Source organism: Lagenorhynchus albirostris, chromosome 3 (assembly GCF_949774975.1).
Source record: "Lagenorhynchus albirostris chromosome 3, mLagAlb1.1, whole genome shotgun sequence".
Taxonomy (NCBI): Eukaryota; Metazoa; Chordata; class Mammalia; order Artiodactyla; family Delphinidae; genus Lagenorhynchus; species Lagenorhynchus albirostris.
In genome coordinates, this window is record NC_083097.1 from 124,374,038 (window position 1) to 124,399,146 (window position 25,109).

General features: G+C 39.3%; 1 protein-coding gene across 4 annotated transcripts in view; it reads left to right on the plus strand.

Moving 5' to 3' along the window:
• FBXO38 (F-box protein 38) overlaps positions 1–18,682 on the plus strand; it is a 52,372-nt gene extending 33,690 nt beyond the window's left edge. For 2 of the 4 annotated variants that reach the window (XM_060143926.1, XM_060143925.1), the window contains exons 13-22: positions 1,195–1,314; positions 2,754–2,933; positions 4,507–5,241; positions 10,304–10,404; positions 10,624–10,726; positions 13,598–13,764; positions 15,675–15,820; positions 16,304–16,407; positions 16,901–17,014; positions 17,799–18,682. In XM_060143926.1, the coding sequence (XP_059999909.1) occupies positions 1,195–1,314; positions 2,754–2,933; positions 4,507–5,241; positions 10,304–10,404; positions 10,624–10,726; positions 13,598–13,764; positions 15,675–15,820; positions 16,304–16,407; positions 16,901–17,014; positions 17,799–17,977 (1,949 nt within the window). In that variant the 3' untranslated portion in view covers positions 17,978–18,682. The remainder of the gene's footprint in view (positions 1–1,194; positions 1,315–2,753; positions 2,934–4,506; positions 5,242–10,303; positions 10,405–10,623; positions 10,727–13,597; positions 13,765–15,674; positions 15,821–16,303; positions 16,408–16,900; positions 17,015–17,798) is intronic. The other 2 variants (XM_060143928.1, XM_060143929.1) reach the window with 2 other exon arrangements.
• The last annotated feature ends 6,427 nt before the right edge of the window (positions 18,683–25,109 follow it).

Below are 25,109 nucleotides of genomic sequence, written 5' to 3' on the forward strand. Positions count from 1 at the left end.
AGACTTCTCTGCTATATATTCCAGTGGCATTTATCTGAGTGGTATCTTTCTGGCTTACTCATATTTTTATCTTGTTTCTTTGTTGACTGTATGAATTTGTCCTGTCTACTTACAAATTCTGTAGATTCTTTAGTTCTTTCTGGAACAGGATCTTGTTTACTTCTGTGTTGGTTTATTCATTTCATTCAGATGGTTGGTTGATTTCACAGCAGTAGTGTTGAGCACCCGAAGGCGTTGAGTGGTGCACAGGGTAAACACAGTCTGCCGCCCTCTGGGTCCTGGCCGAGCTATAAATGTAAAGGACAGTACTGGTATTGTCCTGACTGAAACTGGGACCAGGAACCCAAGCCTAGGTGTAGGTAGTAAGAGGGTACTGGGTTGAATACTGACTTGAGGGATTTGGATTTAATCTTGTACAAAGCTGGCAAAGCCAGGAATTATTTTATTTAGGATCCTTGTAGAAAAGTGACCGTTGTATCTTAAGAAGATGTAGTAAAGTGATTGAAGCTTATCAGTCTGATATTGTTCACTGTGCTTATCATCTGGGGAAAATATAAACGTTCCCATTCACTGATAGGCACTAATAACTCTAGTGAAGACTTAGATGCAAATAAAACATTTGAGTGATATTAAAATATTAAATATATACTTACAGTGTTTAATAATCCTTGCCACACATTAGCCAAAAATGATGCAATCTCTAGAGAGCAGGAAAAGAAATACACAATTTGAGCTTGCCTGCTCAATGAATGCATCCTGATTCAACTGGCAGATACTATAAGACTAATTGCTTACAAGATGATTGTAAGGTCTTCCAGTAGCTGGCTCTCACTGCCATCAGGCAAATAGCTTAGAGGGAGACAAACAGTTGCCTCATAAGCCATCCCTGGTAACATCTTCAGGAATGAACAGGTGCTTTCTTCTTTCAGCGGTGCCTTTCTCCCTGCTTTCACCTTAAAATGATGGACTTTCTCTACCAAGTGATCCTTTCCCATGTGTGATCTCCCCTCCTATAGAATTGGACACTCCTTATTGATGTTGACATAATGAAGCACAATTACATGATATTCTTTCTGAATGGGCCTAATGATCATGAGGCTGTTCATTTCTCAAGGGTGCCACAGTTTTGCCTGCCATTGTGGTTGTTTTAGACATCTCCTGGTTTTATTTTGACTGTGATTATTTTTGTTTAAGCACTGAACGAGATGGAAGACATGGTTCCAGAAGATGGAGAGGTGACGGCTGAGAGTGAGCATGAGGCTCCAGCTCACAGTCAGGCAGTTATTCCTGTGGACGTCGACGAGGAACAAGCAGGTAAAGTGTGTGACTTCCCACGTTCATGGTTCTGAAAACTAGGCCCGACTCTAATGAAGAAAGTAAAACACTGAGAACGATTATTTTTTTCAGCATTTCAGCTAATGATGTGTTACATGCTGCTTATTTTTGACGAGGCCTGTATTATATTTTGATGTTCTTGCTGCGCATGTGTATACATGTCTTATTAAAGTTTGGTTTTGATTTTTTTGTAACTGTGGCAGCAACTCCTCTTTCTATATTGTTGTACACACGTGCATATTTGTGCGTGTGTGTGCGTGTGTGTGGAGAAAGCAAGCACTCAAATTATAGCTAGGAAAATAAACACCCTGATTAAATATCCTGCTTGTCCTCTCCCTTCATTTTGGTGGGGAGAAGGAGCAGTGGAGAGGTTGATTTAATAAACAGACCAAGATCTAGTCTAGTTTGCCACTGGGTCACTTACGGCAGGCTAAGAGTCATAGAGTACATAAAGATTACCTAATATAACCTTTCATCTTTACAGATGGGGAAACTAATATTCTTTCAAAAGTTGGAATGATTTACTCAAGACCACTCAGCTACTGATCAAAGGACAGAATTGAGATGAGAACTCAAGTTTTCTCACTCCTGGTCTGTTCAGATGCTGCCTTGTCTTTGAATTGAACATATTCTTTAACAACTCTTGTTTTAAGTGTCTTACAGATGCAGTCACTTATTCAACAAATATTTATTGAGTGCCTGCTCTGTGCTAGGCATTGTACAGTGTGACAGGGAAAAGACAGGGAAGGTTCCTTGGAGCTTACATTTTATTGATGGAGCAGATATCAGTCAAAAGTGGGTTGTAAGAGCTGAAGGTTTACAATGTGTAATGCCAAGAAGATAAAACATTTTTGACATAAATATAATCAAATAAGCAAACTGTAACATGCATCTAGCCTTTCAAGAACATGTCTGTGACATCCAATGCATTAGACCTATACTTAATTAAAGAATGCAGAGTTCTCACCAGTCCCATAGGTGTCAGAGGCTCATCTTCATTTGCTTTGATTTCATTCATACATTTGCAAAATTAGGAAAATATCTAGCCTATTTTTTAAATGATTATTATGACTATTTTTTTAAATTTTTTATTATGACTCTTATTTTGATTATTTTTAGGATGATTATGTGACTGTTTCAAACAGTGAAGATCCTGAAGGGAGATGCCATATGCTCTTCTACTTTAATTTTCCTTTAGAGATATATAATGTTGGGTGGTATATTAATCATACTTAATGTTTACTTTAGAATTAACGTGTTTTCAGTGTCTTATCCAAGTATATGCTCATTAAAATGAGTGATCAGGGAGGCTGCATAGAGCCAAAGCATCTCTGAGCCCAGATCCCTGGAAACAGCACTTTGAGTGAGACCCTTTGTTGGGCAAAAAGTGACTGTTACGCCTGTGCTCTTTCTTTTAGGACCCAGCGGTCTTCAGCGTGTAGTAAAACCAACCCCAATTACTGTCCATGACTCAGAGAGTGACGATGAGGAAGACAGTCTAGAACTCCAAGAAGTCTGGATTCCTAAGAATGGTGCCCGGCGTTTCTCTGAGCGTGAAGAAAAAACCGGAGAGTCTGTACAGTCCAGGGAATTATCAGGTGAGAGACTGTGTCTTACTCTGACCTGTTAGTGAGAGTCACCATGAGAACAGACACACTGGCCTTTATATAATGGTGTCCCTGCCACAGCTTGTGGTGCAGTTAACATATCCTTACAAAATGTGACAGGAGGCAAGAAAGGCAGCAGCCCAAGCAAGAGAGGAAAATCTGGGTGGTGCTATCAAGGGCAGGTGCAGCACAATAAGAATATTGTGGAATTGGGGCTCAGGGAAGAGAAGATGTGAGGATTGTCAGTCCCACAGTGGAGGCTTTAGGAAGTTGTGGCATCAGAGTATCAGGGATTAGCAAGGGGCCTGTGCGTCACATAAAAGATGACAACTGAGTCATCCAGAGCAGTGAAAAACAACCATTCCCCAGTTGGTAATCTGTCCAGTTGTGTTTAGCAAATGTTGGTGGCTAGTTTGGTGCTTGAGGAAGTCCTAAAGTATGTTCTTACAATCCCTTGTCTCCCTTTAAATCCAGTCAACAACCTTCTGCCATTTGCCTCACCAAGAAACTGTAATTCTCTTAACTTTTAGATTTATACTTCTTTCCTTGTCTTCCCTTCTGTTTCCCAGAACCGTATGCTTACCACTTTCTGCAAAGGATGAGGTTTTTTAAAATTGTCTACTTATTTTTCCTTGGGTACCCTACTCATTAATGTATCTGAATGTTTAGTATACATTTGTATACATGTAACACTGAACCTGAAATATATACACACTTCAGTGTATGGTAAGCTCAGTTCTTTAGACTTGGAATAACTTACTAACCACTGACTGATTACTCAATTCTCATTTTATTCCTTTTAAGAAATTCAGATATCTTTACACTGTGATTGAAAGAGCTTTAATGGACACTGAAATTTAGGAAAAGTAATGTGACCAGCTGACTAACCTGATGTTTCCTAGAAAGTTTAGTTTCTGAATTTAGAAACCAGATCTTCTGTCAGCCAGACAAAACATTATTTAAGTATTCCTTTGTATATTCATTGAGGCTTACTGTGCCCCAGGTACTGTGTTAGGTGCTGTGAGGGGTGAGATGAATAAGTCTTGATATCTCTCTCTCTCTCTCTCTCTGTGTCCCTCTCTCTCACTGTCTCTCTGTCTCTCTCTCTCTCTGTAGTCTGGCTGAAGAGTCAGGTCAGAAACATAGATAACAATATTACAGGGCATATACTGCACTTGCTTTGGGGTGGGGTGCAAAAGAGATTGGACAGAGGTCCAAAGCAGAAGGATTGATGAGAGTAAAGGCTCCAAGGTAATAAGGCAGAGATATATTCAAAGAAAAGTTTGGACTGGGGTGTAGAATGTTTATAGGGAAGACAAGAATGGAAAGTTAGTTTTCAGTTAGGTCACAGTAAGCCTTGAAGGCTGAGCTAAGGAGTATTAACCAGGTAGGCACTAGGGAGCCATAGAGAACTTGTGAGCAGCTGAGTGATGTGGTCACCATTTATACTTTAGGAAAATTAGTTTACATTGTTTCCTGTTCCAGATTTACTCTTGCCTTTTGTCCAGAATTTGTACTGAAATCTTTTCTTTTCCTCGGGCCATTCTTCTTTTTCTGTAAGCAGTAAGTGGAAAAGGCAAGACTCCACTTCGAAAGAGGTACAACTCCCATCAGATGGGCCAGTCGAAGCAGTTTCCCCTCGAGGAAAGCAGCTGTGAGAAAGGCTGTCAGGTCACCAGTGAGCAGATCAAAGCCGATATGAAAGCAGCTAGGGATATTCCTGAAAAGAAAAAAAACAAGGATGTTTATCCCAGCTGCAGCAGCACCACCGCCAGCACAGTGGGGAACTCCAGCTCGCACAGCACTGCTTCTCAAAGCCCCGACTTTGTAAGGACGGTGAACAGCAGCGGCTCTTCCGAGCCTAGCCCTACAGAAGTGGATGTGTCCAGGCAGTGTGTCTGCTCCCCCGGTGGGTCAGAGGACTCTGAGGCCATGGAGGAGGGAGATGCAGAGAGTTCTGTCTGCCCCAGATGCTGCTGTCACAGGCCCCAGGAATCCCAAAGGAGAACTAGCAGGTGTTCTGATGAGGAACGTCCTTCAACCAGCCGAGCCTGTGTTGTGAATGGCCCGGATGGTACGAGATCCGCCTTTTCCTTTAGGACTCTGCCACCAGGGGGGTCTTCAGGCCCAGCACATGATGAGAGGACTAATGGGAGTGGCTCTGGGGCTACAGGTGAGGACAGGAGGGGGAGCTCCCAGCCTGAGAGCTGTGACGTGCAGTCTAATGAAGACTACCCTCGGAGGCCCCTAACAAGGGCCAGGAGCAGACTCTCCCATGTACCGCTGGTATCTGAGTCAGGTATGACAACGCTGCCAGGATTAGCTACTGCAGGTTAGGACTTGAGAAGGGCATTTGCTCCTTCCATAAGTTTTCTTACATTAAGCCAGTTGGGCAAATTGATTTCTACATTGGGGTTCTGCGCTCATACAGATTTTGAGCTCACTTTCAGTGACGGGGTGGGGGTGGGGAGCGGGGGTGGCACGTAAAACAGCTTGTAAAATACCAGCCAGGAGAGGCACAGAGAGTTAAGCTTCTGAGAAGAGTGCGACTGTGTGTGTGTACTGACCTTATATACAGTGCCAGTCCCACGTCTCACTCCCAGTATGTAAACTCTGCTCCCGTCCCACACTGCAGAGGCTTAACTCCTAGTGCAGTTTTAAAACCTTAGCTGAAAGGTAAGGACTGGAAGTCGCTGGGCCTGGGGGAGCCCGGCGAGTGGGTGCCCCCCCCCACCTGCCTCTGTAGCGTTGAGTAATTTTTCCCAAAGGCTAGTTTTGCTGCCAGTTAGGCTTGCCAGGAGAAAAGCAGGTAAGTAAAGCAGGTAGTTTAGCTGAGAATCATTTTGGTGAAGATATCCTCAAGACACATATATGTATATAATTTCATTAATAACATTTAGGTGTATGCCGAGGCATGGGGTTCGGCGGGGGTAACACATTCCTTAATTATAATCCTGTTTATATTTCTGATCTTAGTTTTAAATAATCTCTCCTGCCTTTACTAAGTCATGAATACCTGTCAATGAATAATAATATTTTATTTTCTCTAAACCTTACTCAATTTAAAAATCTTAAAATCAGCACCCAGTACATAGAGTTCCTTTTATCTGCTATTGCAATAACAGAGCTGATTGAATCATGTGGAGCTAAACTAACAAAAACAAGCTTTCATAAGATACATAGGAGATATTAATTAATTATGTGCTAATTATCATAGTAGCCTAAGCTCATATTAAAGTATATGAGTTTTATTTGCAGATTTTATTATGCTTTGCAAACATCAGTTCTGCCATGATGAAAATACTTTTCCCAGCTTGAATTTTAAATGGTTTATCTCTTTATACGTAACATAGGATTTACCATTTTAACCGTTTTGAAGTATATAGTTCATTGGCATTAGGTACATTCGCATTGTTGTGGGACCACCACCACTATCTGTCTCAACTTTTTCATCTTCCCACACTTAAAGTCTGTATCCATTAAACAGAAACACCTCATTATGACACCCTTTGTTGCGTGGTTTTTCATATTTGTTAAGTCAGATCTACATGTTTACTTTTGTGATTTCATTATTTTTATGCTGTGGAAAGCCTTCCCTACCCCGGCTTGGATAATTGTTCACATCTTCTCATTCTTTTATTCATTTATTTGTTTATCTTAGTTTAGTTCTTTATCTTAATCTGTGGGAACTAATTTTATTTTTTATTACAAATTGTCACCAAGTTGTCTCAATACTATTTATTGACATCCATCCGTATGTCATTTTGAAATGCTCTTTTATCATGTACTTTGACCATAGTGTGGTTTATCTCTGGGCATGCTGTCCTGTTCCAGTGTTCTGTCTTCTTTCATTACTCTTTCGCAAAATTTTCTTGGCTAGACATGCATTTATCATTTATTTTTATAGTTTTATTTTATAATAATTTTGTCAAGTTTCAGAAACAAATCTTCTTGTGTTGTGTTTGCAATTCCTTTACATTGACTGACTGAAAAGATAAGTGTCATTTTTACAGCATTGAGTCTTCCTATTTAGGGACTATTTTGTCTTATGTGTCTTGGTAAAGTTTTATAGTTGTTACTGTTTTGGTGGGTTTTGTTTTGTTTTTGTTTTTAACATGGGTCCTTCACATTAACCATACTGGGGGGAGGGGGGTTAACATCTTCTTTGCCTTATGTTCTGCTGTTCCCTTTGTCATTTTCTTCTGACTTGTTTCATGACCAGAACCTTTTCTTAGGTTAAATAATTTTCTAGAATTTTTTTTAAAAATTCATTTATGTAGTGCTTTTTACTTTTTAAGGTTAATTATATCTGTTGTCTTAATGATTTTTTTTTTCCCAATTTGAGAAGACTTCTAATGTATGTAGCTCATGTGTATATGGTAGGTAGATTACTTGCCAATATTTTTAAACACAATACAAATGTCCATTTACTTTCAATAACAGTTTTTCTGGAGAAATGTCAAACTGCTGATTTTTAAATTATCCAGGTTTCTTTTGGAAAGAAGAACAAGTTATTTGGGTGGCTTTCAACCTGTTATTTTTAATCTAGCATGTTTTTGATATCTGTTGGCCATTGTGCTTTAAAAGTTTTAAGGAGGTAAATCCAAACTAATAAAGGAACGAACTTGATTGTTATGGAGTTTTTTTAATCCCTTCAAAGAAAATATTTGAGTTTTTAATTTGGTTTTTGATATACGGCCTTACATAGTGTTAAAACCGTGTTAGAAGTAGTTATTTGTCTTGTGATTTCCTGTTTTGGGAATAAATGCCTCTAAGTTGTTCCTTTTACCCTCATTGTATAATACTTTATAAAATAAATATCACAAAAATAACTAATTGGATTGTCAAAGAATAGCACTTAAGATGAATATGATATGGTTCTCATGAATACTGACCTCTTTCCTTGACACCCCATGACTGGATTGGTCTGCTTTTCTGTGTTTCTGTAGCATCTTTGCTAATGTCAACTACACCGTGTGTTGTAATTCCGTGTTTTAATGTCTATTTTTCCAGTAGACTATGAGCTCCATGAGGTCAGGGACAGTGTCTGCTTGGTCACCATTATATTCCCAGCTTCTAGCACAATGTCTTACATGGTATGGGGCTCAGTGAATAATTGTGAACTTAATAAGTGGTAGGAGCCATCATATGAGGTATGTTGATGCTGGTGGATGTATGAAATCATTAAGGATTGTCCCTAAACAAAGATTTACTGTCCCTAATAAACAGAGGGAGACATAAGGAAATAACAAACACAATGAACTCTGTTTTCTTTTTACATTGGGAAGCATTTGTTTTTCAAGATTATCTACATATAAAGTGTGACTTAGTCTTATAAACTTTTCTTAGAAAACAAACTGCCAGTTTGGGTACTCAGGAGGGCAGGAAATTTAGCTTTGAATCCCATATTCTGATCAGTTAAGGAGTAGGGGAAGGAAGCAACCCATGAAGGTGAGAGGCTGAAAACTGGAGCATAGAAGGAGCATGCTAATAGAAGATTCTTATTTGAACACTGTGATGAAGGGATGGAAACAGACCTGTTTTTGTTTGTCTTCATTTTGTGGTACCGGGAGAGGGAACCAGGACCTATTATTGGTTGTAACAGGAGTATGAATTTTGGCTGTTGTATGAAATGGTGGCTGCTGTTAGAAGATTCCTTGTCGGTGAAAATAGATTGTTCAGGAAGCTCCTTCAGGAATACTGTGGAAGATGGCCTCCAGTGGGTCACCTAGATCAGTAGTTTTCTCTTCCAGAAACCCAGTGTTTTGCTTGGGTTCAGGGTCCTTGGAGAAAGTTTGATGGATAAAACTCTTGGGCTCCCTTTTAGGCTTCAACCAAATTAGCTGCTTTCAATTGTTTTGCATAATAAGATTTCACAAAGATTTCGAATGGTGGAGGAAAGGGTTCTGGTGTATTGAAAAAAAGAAAAAAATAAACAAACACTTGAACTAGATCTCTAGAGTCCCTGTCTAACTCCAAGCCTTTGGGAATTTGTAGTATTTGTACCTCGTTTCCCTATCTTTCTTTGTAATCTTTCATGTTTGAAGTGAGAGAGTTAACCAAGTGGTAACCCTGTAATCTAGTAGTAGTAGCAGTGTGCAGTACGGTGGGATTTAATTCGTAAAGGTCAACCTTTTTTCATTCGATATATGCTCTGCTACAGAGTGACTCTCAAAATGAAGACAGTGACTTTTAGTGTCTTGTCTTGCAATATGTATGTGCTTGTTAAGTTTTTGAGATGAATTTAGAACTTGTATTTAAATAATATCAACATAATATTTGTTTTTATAATTAAACTATAACGTTTTAGAACAGTACTAGTAAATGAGTTAGGGCCATACTAGGCAGAGTTTGGCAGGTAAATGATTGCAGGTTTTCTAGCATACTGATAAATACATTGGCAAACTGTTCTCCCTTCCCATGTCTCAGTTTACTTATTTGTAAAATAAAGAGAATAATCTATCTCAGAGGGCTGTTAAAAGGATTAAATTAGTTAATACAAGTAAAACCCTGAGAAAAGTGCCTGATACACAGTAAGCACTCAGTAAATATTTGCTGTTATTGTTATTACATTGACGTATCTATGATACATTCATTCATTCAGTGAATGTTGAGTGCCAGTTCATTCAATAAATGTTCATTTTAGCTCATTGTTAGTGGCTGACATTGATATGAAGATGAAATGACAATGATGTTGTCTTCAGGGAGCTTTTAGTTTAAATGGAGAAATAAAACAGATATACAGGGAATTACAGAACCATATATGATGTTTGGGGATACAAGTGACTTATTAGAATAGGTGGCATTTAAGCTGGACCTTTCAGGGATGGGTAGTATTTCAAAAAGTGAAGTCAAGAATGGTATTCTGGGCAGAAAAAGCTAAAACAATTAATGGCTTCAGAGGCACTGGCAATGGGAGATGACTAGGATATGGTATGGAATAAAATTGAGAACATTTGGGGCTAAAGCATAGCTCCAAATGTCAGGCATTGAAATGTATTCACTAAGCAGTAGTAGTCAATGCTTTAAAGTTGTTTAGCAGGAAAGTGGTACGTTTAATCTACCAGTAGTATTTAGGATGGGTTGAGTGCCTAGAGACGAGAATGTTGATTAGACTGTTGGAATGGGCCAGGTGTGAAGAGCGCAGTGTTATGTTTGATGTTGATATGTTTGAGACAGCGGAAGGTGATCTTGTTTTGGAAGAGGCAATTGGAAATGGCAGTCTGACTGTATTCCTTTGGGAACCAAGTAGTAGAATTGAGAGTTTCCTTGGTGGAGTTCATACATATGCAGTTGAATGTGCTCTCTTTGAAGGAAAGACAGCAAGGCTAAAATTTGGATTTTCCTCTCGCCTTTTTTAGAGGTTGCCAAAACAAAGCCACGTCATGCCATGAAGCGGAAGCGGACAGCAGATAAGTCCACCAGTACCAGTGATCCTGTGATTGAGGATGACCATGTGCAGGTGAAGGAGAAAATCCTTGCTTACCTTTTGGTCCAGCCAAGTTCCTGAATAATGTAAAGGAACTAAAGTTCCCATCTTTACATAGTTTCTTTGCCCTAAAGAGACTGGTAGTAGTTGCTTCTCACTTGTGCCAGTGAAAACACTTAAGCTTTAAAAAAAAAAAAGAAAGAAAGAAAGAAAGTACAGGAAGATACATCTTTTAAATTTTTCTTCTTGTAGGTCCTTGTATTAAAATCCAAAAATCTTGTTGGAGTCACTATGACCAACTGTGGAATCACAGATCTAGTGCTGAAAGACTGTCCCAAGATGATGTTTATCCATGGTATGTATTTAGGCCCATGTCATACAAGAGCATCATGATTGAGTTTAAAGCATTAAAGTCTCATAAATACTACAGTAACATTACTATATTACTTTTTCAAAAGAATCATTATTAGATTTTTCTAATTCTGTCCTCATTCTGTAGGTCTCAACTAATTATCCCATCGTATTTACAAGGGACCATGTGCAGAGCCTTGGTTCATCTTTTAATATATAGCCTCTCCTCCAGTTTCCTCCAAATGATAATTACAACCTGATCTGACAGAGGTTAAGTTAACAGCATATATGGGCTTTGGAGTCAAGTAGACCTCACCTCGAATCCTGTCTTTGCTATTTTCTAGCTGTGTGATATTGGACATGTTTTATGTATGTTTTGGGAGGAGGGGGGAATAGTGACTGAGCTGTAAGTGCTTAACTGCACTGGATTTGATTGATATCATCAATCATAACCTCAGTTCATGGCACATTATCCTTAGTCCAAGCCCCACTTTTCTTTTCAGTCCCATTTCTCCCTCATTGCCAATCGCATCGGCTCCCATCACCTGTAGTCAGGTATTTAATGTTATGTCCTTTCAGTCTATCTTTCATGTCTTTTTTTATAGACATATTTGCCTCTGAACAAATGATAGGGTATTATTTTGTGTGAGTTTTTAAATTTTTAGATACATAATATGTCTCATACATGATGTTTATTTTTCCATTATTACTCAAATTTATATTTTTGATACCTATCCATATAAAATTATGAAGAACTGACTTGTTCCTTGCCTTGTGCAGTTTATATATATTCTGCATTCATTTTTTTCAGTGTGTGAAGTATACATAATTTTACTTACCTTATAAAGCATTTGTGAAGGTTAAATGGAGTGGTTGATACATGCACACATGTGTGTATATGTGGATATATGTACCTACACATAAACACAGTAGAGGGTCTGACCTCTAGTAAAAGCCTAGTAAATGTTCATTAGTATTAGTATGGCAAAAAAATATTTAGGGGCTTTCTAGTTTTTGCACTTCTCCAATACTGGTAGTAAACAAAACAAGGAAATCCTTACCAAACATTTTGTCATAAACTAGGAAAATCCCAAAAAGGAGAGATAAAACAAATTTAAGCACTACCTCTCTCTTGAATTCTAGAAGACTCCAGACATGGGGACCCCAAACCCCGTGTTTACCCTTACAAGGTGGTACTTTATCTCATGTTGAAGTGTCCCCCTAAAACGGAATGGGGGTCTTTCAAAAGCTCAGAGATCATAGCCAACAGCAGAGCCCAGACTAGCATAAGAGCTTTCAGTGTGTCAGCACTCTACTCTCTGAGATCTGAGACTCTACCTTCGGACTCTGCTGGTTAACTTCTCATTCCTGTCTCTATTCTGAGCTCTCTGAGAATCTGACTGGTTTTTACCTCTGCACTTGACTTTGCTGATTCTCTCTATATCTTCTTTAACATTAGTGGTGGATCACATGGCCTCAGGCCCAATCTTCTCTCCTTAAACCAAACTTTTTAGCTCAGCTTATTGTGGGACAGAAGATCTTAGATAAGAAGCTCAGTCCCTGGACACCCACTGATGGATGGGTTGTCTGTTAACGGTGGATGAGATGACTAAATGAGATTAGAACTGACCTTAGCCAAGTCTGGTTTTACAGCAGGGAACCACTGAACCCTTATCGCCATCTAGTCCTCTCTTCCCTCTTTTCCCGTCCCCAACACTGCTTCCTCTTCCTCCTGCCGTGTCACAGGAGAAAATGAGTCTGAAAGGCATAAGACTTGGTCAGTGTTCAAACATCAAAATTACAGGGCTAGATTGCTCAGTAAGATGATGACATTTGGATCAAGGATGTTACAGAACATGTCTTTTATGAAATGTTTAAAAGGTCAGGCATGTTGGCCTTATGGATAGAATATCTTTGATCTGATTCTGTCTCTTGAGTTGGACCAGGTTGAAATCTATGGTAAAAACTGGATCAGATTGAAATGTGAGATTAAAAAAAAGGAAGGGGATAATTTTCTGAAGTTGGTATACTGTTGTAGTTAAATGTGTCTGTTATATCACAATTACTTTTCTTTATAACCTCAATATTTTTTATGTTAAATGGGAAGAATATTTAATCATGTTTCAGACCAGCACTTTCAACAGAACTTTTTGCAGTGATGGAAATGTTCCGTATCTGTACTGTTCGATATGGTAACCACTGGCTGTTTGTGACTGTTGAACATTTGAACTGTGACTAGTGTGTGAGGAACTAAATTGTTAATTTTATTACACTTCAGTTAATTTAAATTTAAATAGCTACAGGTGGCTAGTGGCTACCACATTGGACTGTACAACTTTAGACCGAAGTATCCAAATATTTCTGGGTCTTTTTTTTTTTTTTTTTTAAGGTTCTGGTTTTATACCTGAGGTAAGAATTAAAATCAACACTGCTCATTTCCTATGGGTGAATGTAAGATAACGTATGTGAATTATCCCAGGAACCATTACCCATAAAATTGTATAATTCAGTAGTTGCCGTCATTCATTCTCTTCAATATGTATTTCCTAAACAATCCCTATATTTAGGCAACTCATTCTCTGGAACTTGAATTTCTTGCCAGTAACATCTTAGATAGGAAAAGGTATCTCCCTTCTAGCATGAGGGTGACTGCCTTCTTTTGAACAGGACAGAATCATATTTTCAAGTCATTTTGATGACTGTCAGTTGTCCTTTGCACTAGTACTTGACCTATGTTAAAGATGTTTACATCTGCAATATTTTATGCTAACAAAAGGTATGCCAGTCCTCCAAAGAGGATTCCAAATAGGTTATATGTTGCTCTATAATTTTGTATAAATTATCTGTAGAGCTTACCATTGTTTTCATTTTGTAGCTACCAGGTGCAGGGTACTGAAACATTTAAAAGTAGAAAATGCACCAATTGTAAACCGATTTGACTATGCACAGTGCAAGAAACTGAATATGGATCAGGTACTAGACCAGATACTAAGGATGCCTCCTGAGAGAAACCGTATCATATACCTACGCCCCATGCAGCAGGTAATGAGCTCTGCTTCTTTTTGGTGATCACATATTGCAGTGATATTTTTTAGTGTTCAGCCTTTTTGAAATTGGCTTTTATTCATTTGCTGAACCCACAGTAATGATTCTTTAGATTCTACAGAGTTTTTTTAACCAGCCTAGACTACCCTGCCAATCTTCTTCATCAGTGCTTTTCTGATAGATTTTTGTGGGCTTTTAGCAAGTTATATGATGAGGGGAGTTGTTATACAGCAAGTTTTATACTTATTAAAAGTTGCCTGTGGTAAAGAGCACAGACTCTGGTTTCAGACTTCCTGGTTCCAGTTCTGGTTCACTGACCTGTAGCAGATTACTTAACTTCTATGTCTTAGTTTCTTCATCTCTAAAATTAGAAGAATAAAAACCTGCTGTTACTGTGATGGTTAAATTAATACATGTTAAGTGCTAGAATAGTTGCTGGAATGTAGTAAGCAATCATATGATAGTTGCTGTTACTATTATCATCATTATTATAATAGTAAATGTTTTATAGTATCTATGAGATGATGGCTGTTAGCTGAACCTGTTGTGGTAAACATTTCACAATATATGTAAATCAAACCATCATGCTGAAGATATGGCACGTATATACAATGGAATATTACTCAGCCAAAGAAAGAAACAAAATTGAGTTATTTGTAGTGAGGTGGATGGACCTAGAGACTGTCATACCGAGTGAAGTAAGTCAGAAAGAGAAAAACAAATACTGTATGCTAACACATATATATGGAATCAAAAAAAAAAAGTTCTGAAAAACCTAGGGGCAAGTCAGGAATAAAGACACAGAGAATGGACTTGAGGACACGGGGGGGGGAAGGGTAAGCTGGGACGAAGTGAGAGAGTGGCATGGACATACATACACTACCAAATGTAAAACAGATAGCTAGTGGGAAGCAGCCACATAGCACAGGGAGATCAGCTCAGTGCTTTGTGACCACCTAGAGGGGTGGGATAGGGTGGGTGGGAGGGAGACGCAAGAGGGAGGAGATATGGGGATATATGTATATGTATAGCTTGATTTACTTTGTTACAAAGCAGAAACTAACACACCATTGTAAAGCAGTTATACTCTAATAAAGATGTTAAAAAAAAACCAACAACATCATGCTGTATACCTTAAAGGTATACAGTGATGTGTTGTCAATTATTTCTCAATAAAACTAGGGGAAAAAAGAGTAACATTGTGTGTAAGACTCTGTGCTTGATGTCAAAAGAAGGTTTAAAGGAAATATGAACCTTTGCAGTCAATGTTTGAACCTGGCCTCAAAAGAATCATTTCAACACACAAATTGCTTGTTGAGTGTTTATAATTTGCTGGAGATGAAAAATAACACAGGACATCATCCTTCTTGAGAAGTTTGCCTTTCCACGAAGGGGGTAGACATATATGTCATTAGGATGACAAAGTGGGATTTCATAAGTAAAATAGGGATGAGGGCATTCCATGAGAAGAAAGCAATGTGAACAAAGGTTACAAGGGGGCAAGGAAGTGTGTTCTGTCTTTAGGAATGGACATTAGTCCAGTTAGAATGGGGTATATGGTACTACACATTCACAGTTCTATAGTGCAGTCAAAATTTAAACCTGTAAAGGATATATTCGGAAGTGGATTGCTGGGATCAGTTACCTGAATCTGGATTCTCTGGTTTAATTCACATTTATATAACAGTGAGATGTAAACTGCTGAGCTTGCTAAACAGTTGAATTTGCTAAGCCTCATCCCTAGCATGGCAAGCTGTGTTCAGGGTGGAATGTGACTCTTTGATTTTCAAATCAGCCAGAGATTTAAAAACTGAGGTCCCAAGGAAAGATTGTTCAAGCCCTAGGAGATAGATTTCTAAGGCATTCTCTTCCTTGGTCCAAAATCCTCTCTCTCGTGTTTTCCACAGGTGGACACACTAACGTTGGAGCAGAAGCTATTTAGTGGTCCCTACCCCTATCACATCTGTATTATCCATGAATTCAGTAACCCTCCCAATGTCCGGAACAAGGTGCGCATTCGCAGCTGGATGGACACAATAGCAAACATTAACCAGTAAGTTATCTGCAGTCCCTGACGACCTTCTAAGTCAGTTCCCAGAGCAAGGATGCCCAGAAACAACAAATCCTAATTATTTTTTATTTTAAATGATTTCATCTGGGCTTTTCAGGCACTGAAACATGAAATGTAATGGAAAAAAAAAAGGGAAATGAGGACTTAAAACTAAAATGCATACATATATATTTGTAACTTTTTATTTTCAAACTTAGAGAAGAATCACAAGAACAGACCGTACATGTACATTTAGTTTCATTCCTTTAGCCTTACAGCACGGAAAAGAGATATTAAAGATCTTAAAACTGTGATGTTTTACATCATCAGAAAATTTGACTTTTTATGCATTTGTTATTTTAATATTTTGTTTGAGACCTTCATTAGAATCTAGGCATAACACATTTTGATAGTTCCTTTCTAACCTACATCCCAACATTATTTTCAGTTTTATAATTTTTATTTAATTTTTCTTGTTGCCTCCAGAGAGCTCATTAAGTATGAATTCTTCCCAGAAGCCACACGAAGTGAAGATGACTTAAAGAAGTATCCCAAGTACCCATGGGGTAGAGAAATCTATACTTTAGAAGGTGAGCATTTATTTGTAAATGGTTGGAAAGCTAAATAACTGTTAACTAATCAGATGGAGAGACATGTCTTAGGGAAGATTGGAGTAAGAGCCTAACAATTTGTCAAAATAATGGGAATATTGAATATCTGCAGGTAGCAGGGACCAGATAAATAGTGCTCTCCCTGTATGAGTCTTTACCATCCCTAAAATAATCAGCAGTATTGAAACACAAAAAGTGAAAGAAAATTGAAACTTGCTATACAGTTTGAAAGTTGCAGTGACTTGAGGAAACCTGTGTCAGCCTCTCTATTTTGTGTGTATATATATATGTACACATATATAGAAAGGGAAACTGAGGCTTAATGGAAGCAAAGGATGACCAAAATCACATGACTAAATAGTAGCAGAGCTAGAATTGGAATTTATATCTGATGCTGCTTTCAAAATACTAACAGCGTTCGGCCCTATCGTTACTTCCACCCCAGTAGCACTGTTGATCTGTCTTCTTTTAGGTGTTGTGGATGGAGCGCCGTATTCCATGATTTCTGACTTCCCTTGGTTGAGATCACTACGGGCAGCAGAACCCAACAGCTTTGCCAGATATGATTTTGAGGATGATGAAGAAAGTAATTATGTCCTGACTTGATTTTTATTCTCTAGTTTGAGGTTATCCTACGGTGTTAGATACTTAGTATTTTGTCTGAGTTACGAGCGGCGCAGCTTTTTATCACTTCCCATATAAATGTTTTTGCTTTTTGTTATTGTTTGGTTCACCCCTTGCTAAAAAAAAAACAGCTCTAAATGTATACAATAGATAACCAGTTGACTTACTAGGGATATATGAAGGTTGGTGGAAAGGATTCCTTCAGACAGATTGTCCTACCCAAATTTTTTTATTACCTAAATGTTTATAATCTTGTTACTCCTTATTGAAGAATTTGGTCAACTATATTGTTTCAAAGCTGTTCCCGTTATACTAATTATTCTGCTACTTATGAGCTGCTTCTTGTTGGGTAGCATGTGGGAACTTATGATTTAGGTGTGGATACTTGATGGGGGAACTTGAAGGAACTCTGGAATATAGTTCTTCTAAGTGTTAGCACCCTTGAATATCCATTTGTAGGAAGTTAAAAAATATATATTTTAGGAGGAAATCGATTTCATAAACTACATGTATATATGTATGACTTACCTCTCTGGTACATTTTTCACCTTGGGCCTTTAATCATGTGTGCTCTTTTTGGCATCAGAGTATATAACCAAACTGATGGGGACCCATTCCATGAGCTATGCATACATCAGTTACACTGCATGAGAGTATACAGGCATATCTCATGGACCAGCTAAATCAGAGTGGCTTTCCAAATGATTCTGATAATCTTGTTTCCCCTTTTCTTTCTAATTTCCAAGGCACCATCTATGCTCCTCGAAGGAAAGGGCAGCTGTCTGCAGACATCTGTATGGAAACAATAGGAGAGGAAATTTCAGAGATGCGTCAGATGAAGAAGGGCGTGTTTCAGCGAGTAGTGGCAATTTTTATCCACTATTGTGACGTCAATGGAGAGCCTGTTGAAGATGACTACATTTAACTGGTCCCTCCTCTTTCCAGCTATTCTGGCAGTAAGCTGCTGGGGCCATCCAGCTGCCAGAGAGCTTCACAGAGGCTTGCAGCATGCAGTTGGGAGGCTCCGGCGCATTTTGGTATATAGGCAATGTATAAGGAACATTGAAGTTGTATACAAAGATTTGTACATAGAGGAAATACACAAAGATATTTCCTAAGTACCAACTTTATATCATATGTTTATACAATTTAATTTAAAAATTCATTTTAATGAAGGCAGAGAATTGGAAAGAGTTCATTTTGTTCATTTTTCCAGGCAGTTCATAAGGTGTCACTTTCTGGCTGAGCCCCTGTTTACTATATTCTTAATCATCACTGTCACGCCCTTAAATCTGTGCCTTTTTCTTCTCGAGCAGAGCTGTTTGAGTAAACCTGTTGAAGCGTCTTTTTGTCTCTCGTGCTCTTTTTGTGTTACTGTTAAAACTCCAACTAAACCCTATGGTCAGAGGTGGCTGTATGTTTGTTTCTGTACAAAATTGTGGTTCTTTTTCCTCTTGGTATTGTAGTTGCCATATTTCTTAAAATGAAGTAAAAAAAAGACTCATAGGTTTAAAAAAAAACTGAGTTTGAGGGGGAAATGGAAAAGTTTCCAAAGCATTTCTAGTTATTTATTTCCATATTGTGTATATGCTTTATCTTGAATATAAAAATAAAAATTTATTAAAAACTTTTTTCTTGCCTTGGAACTGAATCCCTCATTTTAAAGAAGAGTAGCAAATACTACACAGAAAAGGAATGTGTAGTTGTGTCTAAGTAAGATTTCAGTGTAGTCTAATCTCTTATCTCTTTTTTTAAAGTTCTGTGGCTGCAAGATGTTTAACTCACAGAACTCTTTATGACAGAACACTGGGAACAGCAGAATTTCCCCAAATATCTGGTCTTCAGGAGATGGCCTTTCTCCTTTCTCAAGGAGAGAAATTCACCTGATATATGGCAGTGATAATATGCAGTATCATAGTGTCAGGGGTTAAAGCAAAAAAAGCTTCAGAGCAACACCTGTGTCTGAGGGCTGGCTTTGTCACTTGCTAGCTGAGTGAACTCAATAAATTGCACAAACTGAAGTTCTGTGGAAATATTTTAGAAACTCTTCCCAAACAGAATATGTAATTATGGTCTATATGAGGTGTAAGGGTCCAACCCCTTCATTTACAGGGGATTAATTGAAACCCAGAGGGAAAATGGCTAACCCACAGTCAGGGGCTGGTTGAGGCCAGGCGGAATAAGAATTCAGTGCCTAATTCCCACCAGGCTGCCTCTACCTTCATCATTAATATTCATAGAAATGCAAGAAGCCAGCAAGTATTTCCTAACAAACACTCATAGTATGAATGATAATCAGTTTCTTTCCTCAAAGTTCTCTGTTTTCCAAGACTTTAAGTTCATCTACTTATGCTGCATTCAGTCATCTCTTTATTACCTTGTTTTAACTCAGCTCACCTCTCTTCTAATTAAAAGAGTGTGTTCCACTCTCCAGGTTAAAACTCTGATCACTAAAAGGTGGGAAACAAATTACGGGACATTCTAGATATTTCAAAGTAATATAGACCCCCAACTCTCAGCTAAGACTCGATCTAAACCTGTTTTTTCACTGTAACCGTAACCAAATAATGTTTAGATGTAAGGCCACTAGAGGCCACTGCTCTCTAATTTTTGTTGGTTTGTCTATCTCACTGTCTCAACCTGATCCACTCTAAAATCATTCTAAAGATGCCTAGACTGCGACAACTAAAAAAATGAAACTTGATAGATGCATTTGGTAAATGTCTATGGAATGAATGGCTGGACAGTGATTACCCTACAGCAGCTATCAGCACACTTTTTCTGTGCAGAGCCAGATAGTAAATATTTTAGGCTCAACTATGACAACCACTCAGCTCTGCTGTTGTAGTATGAAAGCAGCCATAGAGGAAACATCAAGGAATGGGCATGGCTGTGTTACAATAAAACTATTTTTGGAAACAAATTTGAGTTTCACATAATTTTCATGTCACAAAATATCTTTTGTTTTCCAACCACTTAAAAAAGTAAAAACCATTCTTAGTTTACAGACTGGAGGATTTGGCCCCTAGGCTGTCATTTGCCCACACCTACTTGCACAGGGAACTGAGTTGTGTCTGGCACATTTTTTAAAGACCTTAAGAAATGTTTCATGGATGGATTACTGAATTAATGTCAAATTTAGAGAGAGAATCGTGTCCCTCTTATAATGCTGCCAGGTGTGTGAGTCCTAACAATCTCTCTAAATAATAACTGGCACCACAATTCTTCCAGGAACTTCATATTTGGAATCAGAAAATCTGGGCTCACATTCTGACTCCCTCAGATGACTGCTGGATGACGTGGATGGTCATAAGCCCTATTCTAGAGCCTCAGTTTCCTCATCTGTAAAATGGCCCGGACTAACACACCCACGCCACAGGGCAGCTGTGAAGGTCCAATGAGAGCCTTCAGTAAACTGGACAATGAGTTGCAAGTGGAGGTAGTATTGCTTCCACCATAATTCCCTTTATTATGAAAGGGTTATCTTTTATTTTCTTTTTTTAAACTAATCTTCCTATAACCTTCTGTTCCTTAGACCAGATCCCAGGATGGTAGGAAACAGAGATAGAACTGGTGAGGAAGTAACGATACCGTGAAAGCATTTTTTAAATCGTTTACCAAGTGCTTTCCGTACACATCCTCATACCAACACTTTAAAATATGTATGATCATTATGTCCCCCACTTCACTGTTGGGGAAACTAGGGTGTAATAAGTTAAATATCTTGCTTACAAAAACAATTCGAAAAAGTAGTGGAAGCCGTCTGACTCTAAAGCCCGAGCGATTGAGCAAAGTGGCTTAGTTGGGAAGCTGCCCAGTCAGAGTTGCTGCTGCCGCTTCAACTTGAAACAACTCCAGCTGACCTTCGCATGATTAGTACAGTCCCAAAATATGGAGGCTGCTGATTTTCTGATGCAGGCCTCAAATGACCCACTCAGACACAGGATGCAGTAAAAACATAATAGAGACAACACTGCAAACTATACAATGTCTACCGTGTGAAATACACAGCAACTAAAGAGAATGAATAAAAATCACGTATTGATGTGATATGATGTTGAAGGTATACCTTTGCAAAGGCAAGTTGCAGTTATTATATACTGCATCATCTTATTTATACACAAAAACCAAAACCATGTATTTTTATATGTACATTTTGACATATATAAATACACAGAACACGTTCTTGAATTATATAAGCCAGGTGATGAGGGCAATTCTTGGGAGGGGAGTGGAACTGAGTTGGTGTCAAGGGGTATTTTGTGGTATCTTTATTATTAGAACTCTTTATAATGGGGGTGGAGTGCATAAATACATTATTTGTATAACCTGTCATTTATATAGTCTAAAAATATATAATTTGCATATTTACTAATAAAATATTTAGAAGAGGAGGAAGAAATCACTCCGTGAGGATGGAGTGACCCTAAGTGTTTTCAGCCCTGATTTCTGCCCCGTATAAGCTCTGTGTCCTTGAGCAAATCACTTTCCCTGACAAAGTCTGTTTCCTTTTCTATAAAATGAAGTCAGTAATCCCTCCCCGCAAGCTGCTGGGAGAGGCTCAAAGATCTTGCTGTGAAAGCGCATAGAAGCTGTAAAGTGCTGAGAAGCCTGCAGTGCTGAGTTGATGGGACGTATGGGAACATTTCCATGTAGTGTTCCAAGTTCCAACTAGAAATGTGAGGAAGTCAAACTGCCTTCCACTGGGGTCCCTCCTGCTGTGGGCAGCCCCAGCGATGGTCTGAAACACAAAAGACTAATCCTCTCTTTGGCTCACACACCTGATTCCCAGGGTTCTTTGCTGGTTACTCAGTGACTCCAGGCTGCTGAATACTGGGAAGACTATGAAAGATCAGTGTGCAAGGGCCTTTCCTCCTGATCAATCATCTACCTGAATCCCTGCAATGTATGAAGATGGAAATTGAGGCTCAGAGAGTGAAAGGGAGCAGAAGAAGATACAGAGGGTGTGTGGCAGAGTTTCACTCTGGAGTAGGCATGTCCCAAGTTCCTTTCCAGGTCCCAGGATAACATGGAAGGGAAGTTCTTAGGCAGCATGAGGAAAGGGGCCAGCCTTGGCTTGTTCACTGCTCCCTCCTGGAACAGGGTCTGCCACGTGGATGTGGAGTAAGTCAGTCCAAATAAGGAACCGTGTTGCACACATCTAGGACCATGGGCTTTAGAGTCAGACTGCCGACGTTCCCATTCCAAACCACACTTCCCAGGTCTATTACCTTGGACTAGTCACCAGATCTCTCAGTGGAGGCATGCTCATCTGGAAAGCAGGGTAAATTCTGGTACTTATCTTGTAAGGGTTTTATGAGGATTAAATGAGATGATCCATGTAAACAAAGCACTTAACATAGTACCTGGCAGAAAGGAGCTCATTAAATGTTACTTCTCTTATTATTGCTACATTATTACATTATTATTATCATTTTATTATTACCTAAGACATGTTCTGGGGAGAGCTGAAAAAGGAAGGAAAAGGAAAGGAGAAACCTAATCTGAACCGAGTATAACAGTAGTTAAAAATATAAGCAGTTTCACTTCCTTTCTCTCTGTGCTGCCACAATATGTGGAATGCAGCTTGTCATGAAATCACATTAGCTCATAAAGTTTGGGAGTTCTCTCTGGTAAATTCCCTTTCACCTCTTCTCGGCTTAAAGAACCCCTCGTGGGAGGCAGGTGCCTTAACAGCTCTCTGACACTCTCCCTTTCAAACTCGGAAGCAGAGAGGAGGCTCTGTGCATTGGCTTCCCGTTAGAACTTAATAATCTTGCTTTGCTTTCATTGATTCCTCTCTATGGCTGCTTTCTATTAATGGCAATTCTGAATTTCTACTTGGGGTACTGATACAGTGTTTCTTTCTAAGATAAATTTATGTAAGTGAAAACTTGAATTGACTTAAATAAAAATATTAAGTAAATAACAGTATAGGCAGGACACACGTTTGGTAAAAATACTTGGGTGACACATGTTGGAACACTCAACAATCCTACCAGCTCAGAGATTTTCTCCATTTTGCAGATGACATAAGTGAAGCAAGTGCTGGTTAAGGCCCAAAGTGACATGGTGTCCCAAACTCAAGCCTTCAAATCCATCCCTGATTTGTTTAAATTCAAACCAAATATTTGGCCTCAGTTTTCTAGGCTAGATGGAAAAGAGATTGCAAATTATGACTAGAAGAGGTAAGTGCATTAGTCTTTTTTTTCCCCCCCTCTAGAGCAGCTATTACAGTAAGGACTTTGACTAGAGTAAAGCAAAGTAATACAGAAAAAGAGAAAGGCAATATTGCTCTCCCACCAAAGAGAGATATAACACCAAAGAGAAAAACGGGTAGACAGCACAGCACCAAGAAGACATTACTTTTGTCCTTACTTGAAGAAAATAACAAAGTCTATTTAATGATAGCCACTCCCCAGCAATCCACCCCATTTCCCTCCCTCATCCACCCCCATGCCCACATCCCCATCCCCCAGCTAGACAGAAATTTGCTTCAGGACAGAGCAAGTTAGCAGCATGAAGTGGAAATGTTGGTGAGATGAAAAGGTGAAGTCTCAGAAAGAACGAGTTTTTCTGCAAACATATACTTGAGTGTTAGTTGAAGTTGGTTTTTATCCCTTTTGCTTCCTAGCTGCTGATCATGAGCTGGATAGGGAGTTTCAGGGCTTCTACCTGGACAGCCCTGTAGGCTGGAGAGTCAAGGTGCAAAGCAGCACAGGTGAACCCCCTTTATCCCGGGCATGGGGCAGTCTAATTGCAGCATCCATCACCCCAGTGACTGTCAAGGCCAATCTGGCAGATGTGGCTGGGGCCATGGGCCCTTCTCTCTGGGAGCATCCCTTCATGACACTGCAGGCTTTCTGAAAGAGGATGGTCTCAGAGAAGACAGCAAAGTACTTCCTTCCTTGACAAGCTCCAAGTCTCCTCCTTCTGAGGCTTTCACACACATGCCATATTACCTAGATTCCCGGGAGCCAGAGATTTAAGTAATGCCAGGCTAGTAGCTGTCCAGATAGAGCAAGCCTGCTTCTGTTCTGTGAAGCTCCAATGTGAGCATTTGGTGCATCACCCGCACCATCCCAGCTCTGCTCCAAAGAGACAGCAGAATTTGCTTGTGAGGCCCTCTCCGCAAAGGGGTCCTTCTTCTTGACAATGGCAAGGGCTCCTATTCCTGCAATTGCTGTCCTTTCCCTGAACCAGGGTGCATGTTACCTCTACAGATACCATTCATAGGCTGGCCCACACAAGCATGACCAAAGAGTCCAGAAGATACGGACCCGTAACATGGTAAGGTCTCATTTTCCCATCTATGTTGTAATCTATAGATCCCTGTCAAGTTCAAGTTGCCATTTAATATGGGAGACTGCCACTGAGAAATAATATTTTGCATAAGCAGATATGCTTGCTAAGCTCCTGGGAAGAAAAACTTTTCATAGGGAAGAAATCCTACTGTATTTATGTATGTGTGTATGCATGTATGTATTAAATAGTAGAAATTATTGACTTTGGAGGTATTAAAGTTTACCAGCTGCCTCAACGCACTAAACGTTTTCCTCCTCACTGTGAGCTGGCTCTATGACTGTCTTAGTCTTTCCCTAAGAAGTTCTCTGTGCTTTGATGAGAGGAGAGACCACATTAAGACAGCATGTGGAAAACTCTGGACCCCCAAATTCACTCATCTCTGCCTTTTCCATGAAAAAGTGGGGAAAAAAAAGGAAATGCAACACTGAGGAGTCTTATTTAACCCTCAGCACAGGGAGGGTTCCATCTAGGGGGTGACCAACCAGCCTAGTTTGTCTGAGATTGAGAAGTTTTCTAGAATGTGGGACTTTTGGTGCTAAAACCAGGGTGTTGGTCACCCTAATCCTATGTGGAGTCTGACCATCCTTCTCACCATTTCTGGGGACAGAGAGAAGAGGGAGGGCTAATGAGTTCTTCCCTCATGGATGAAATGAGTGAGAAAGAGGCAACTGTCGCTTCTGAGATCACTTGGGAAGGAAGGAGGGGCCAACAGCCCAAGTAGAAGGGCAAGGAGAACTGGTGAGGTTAGAAAC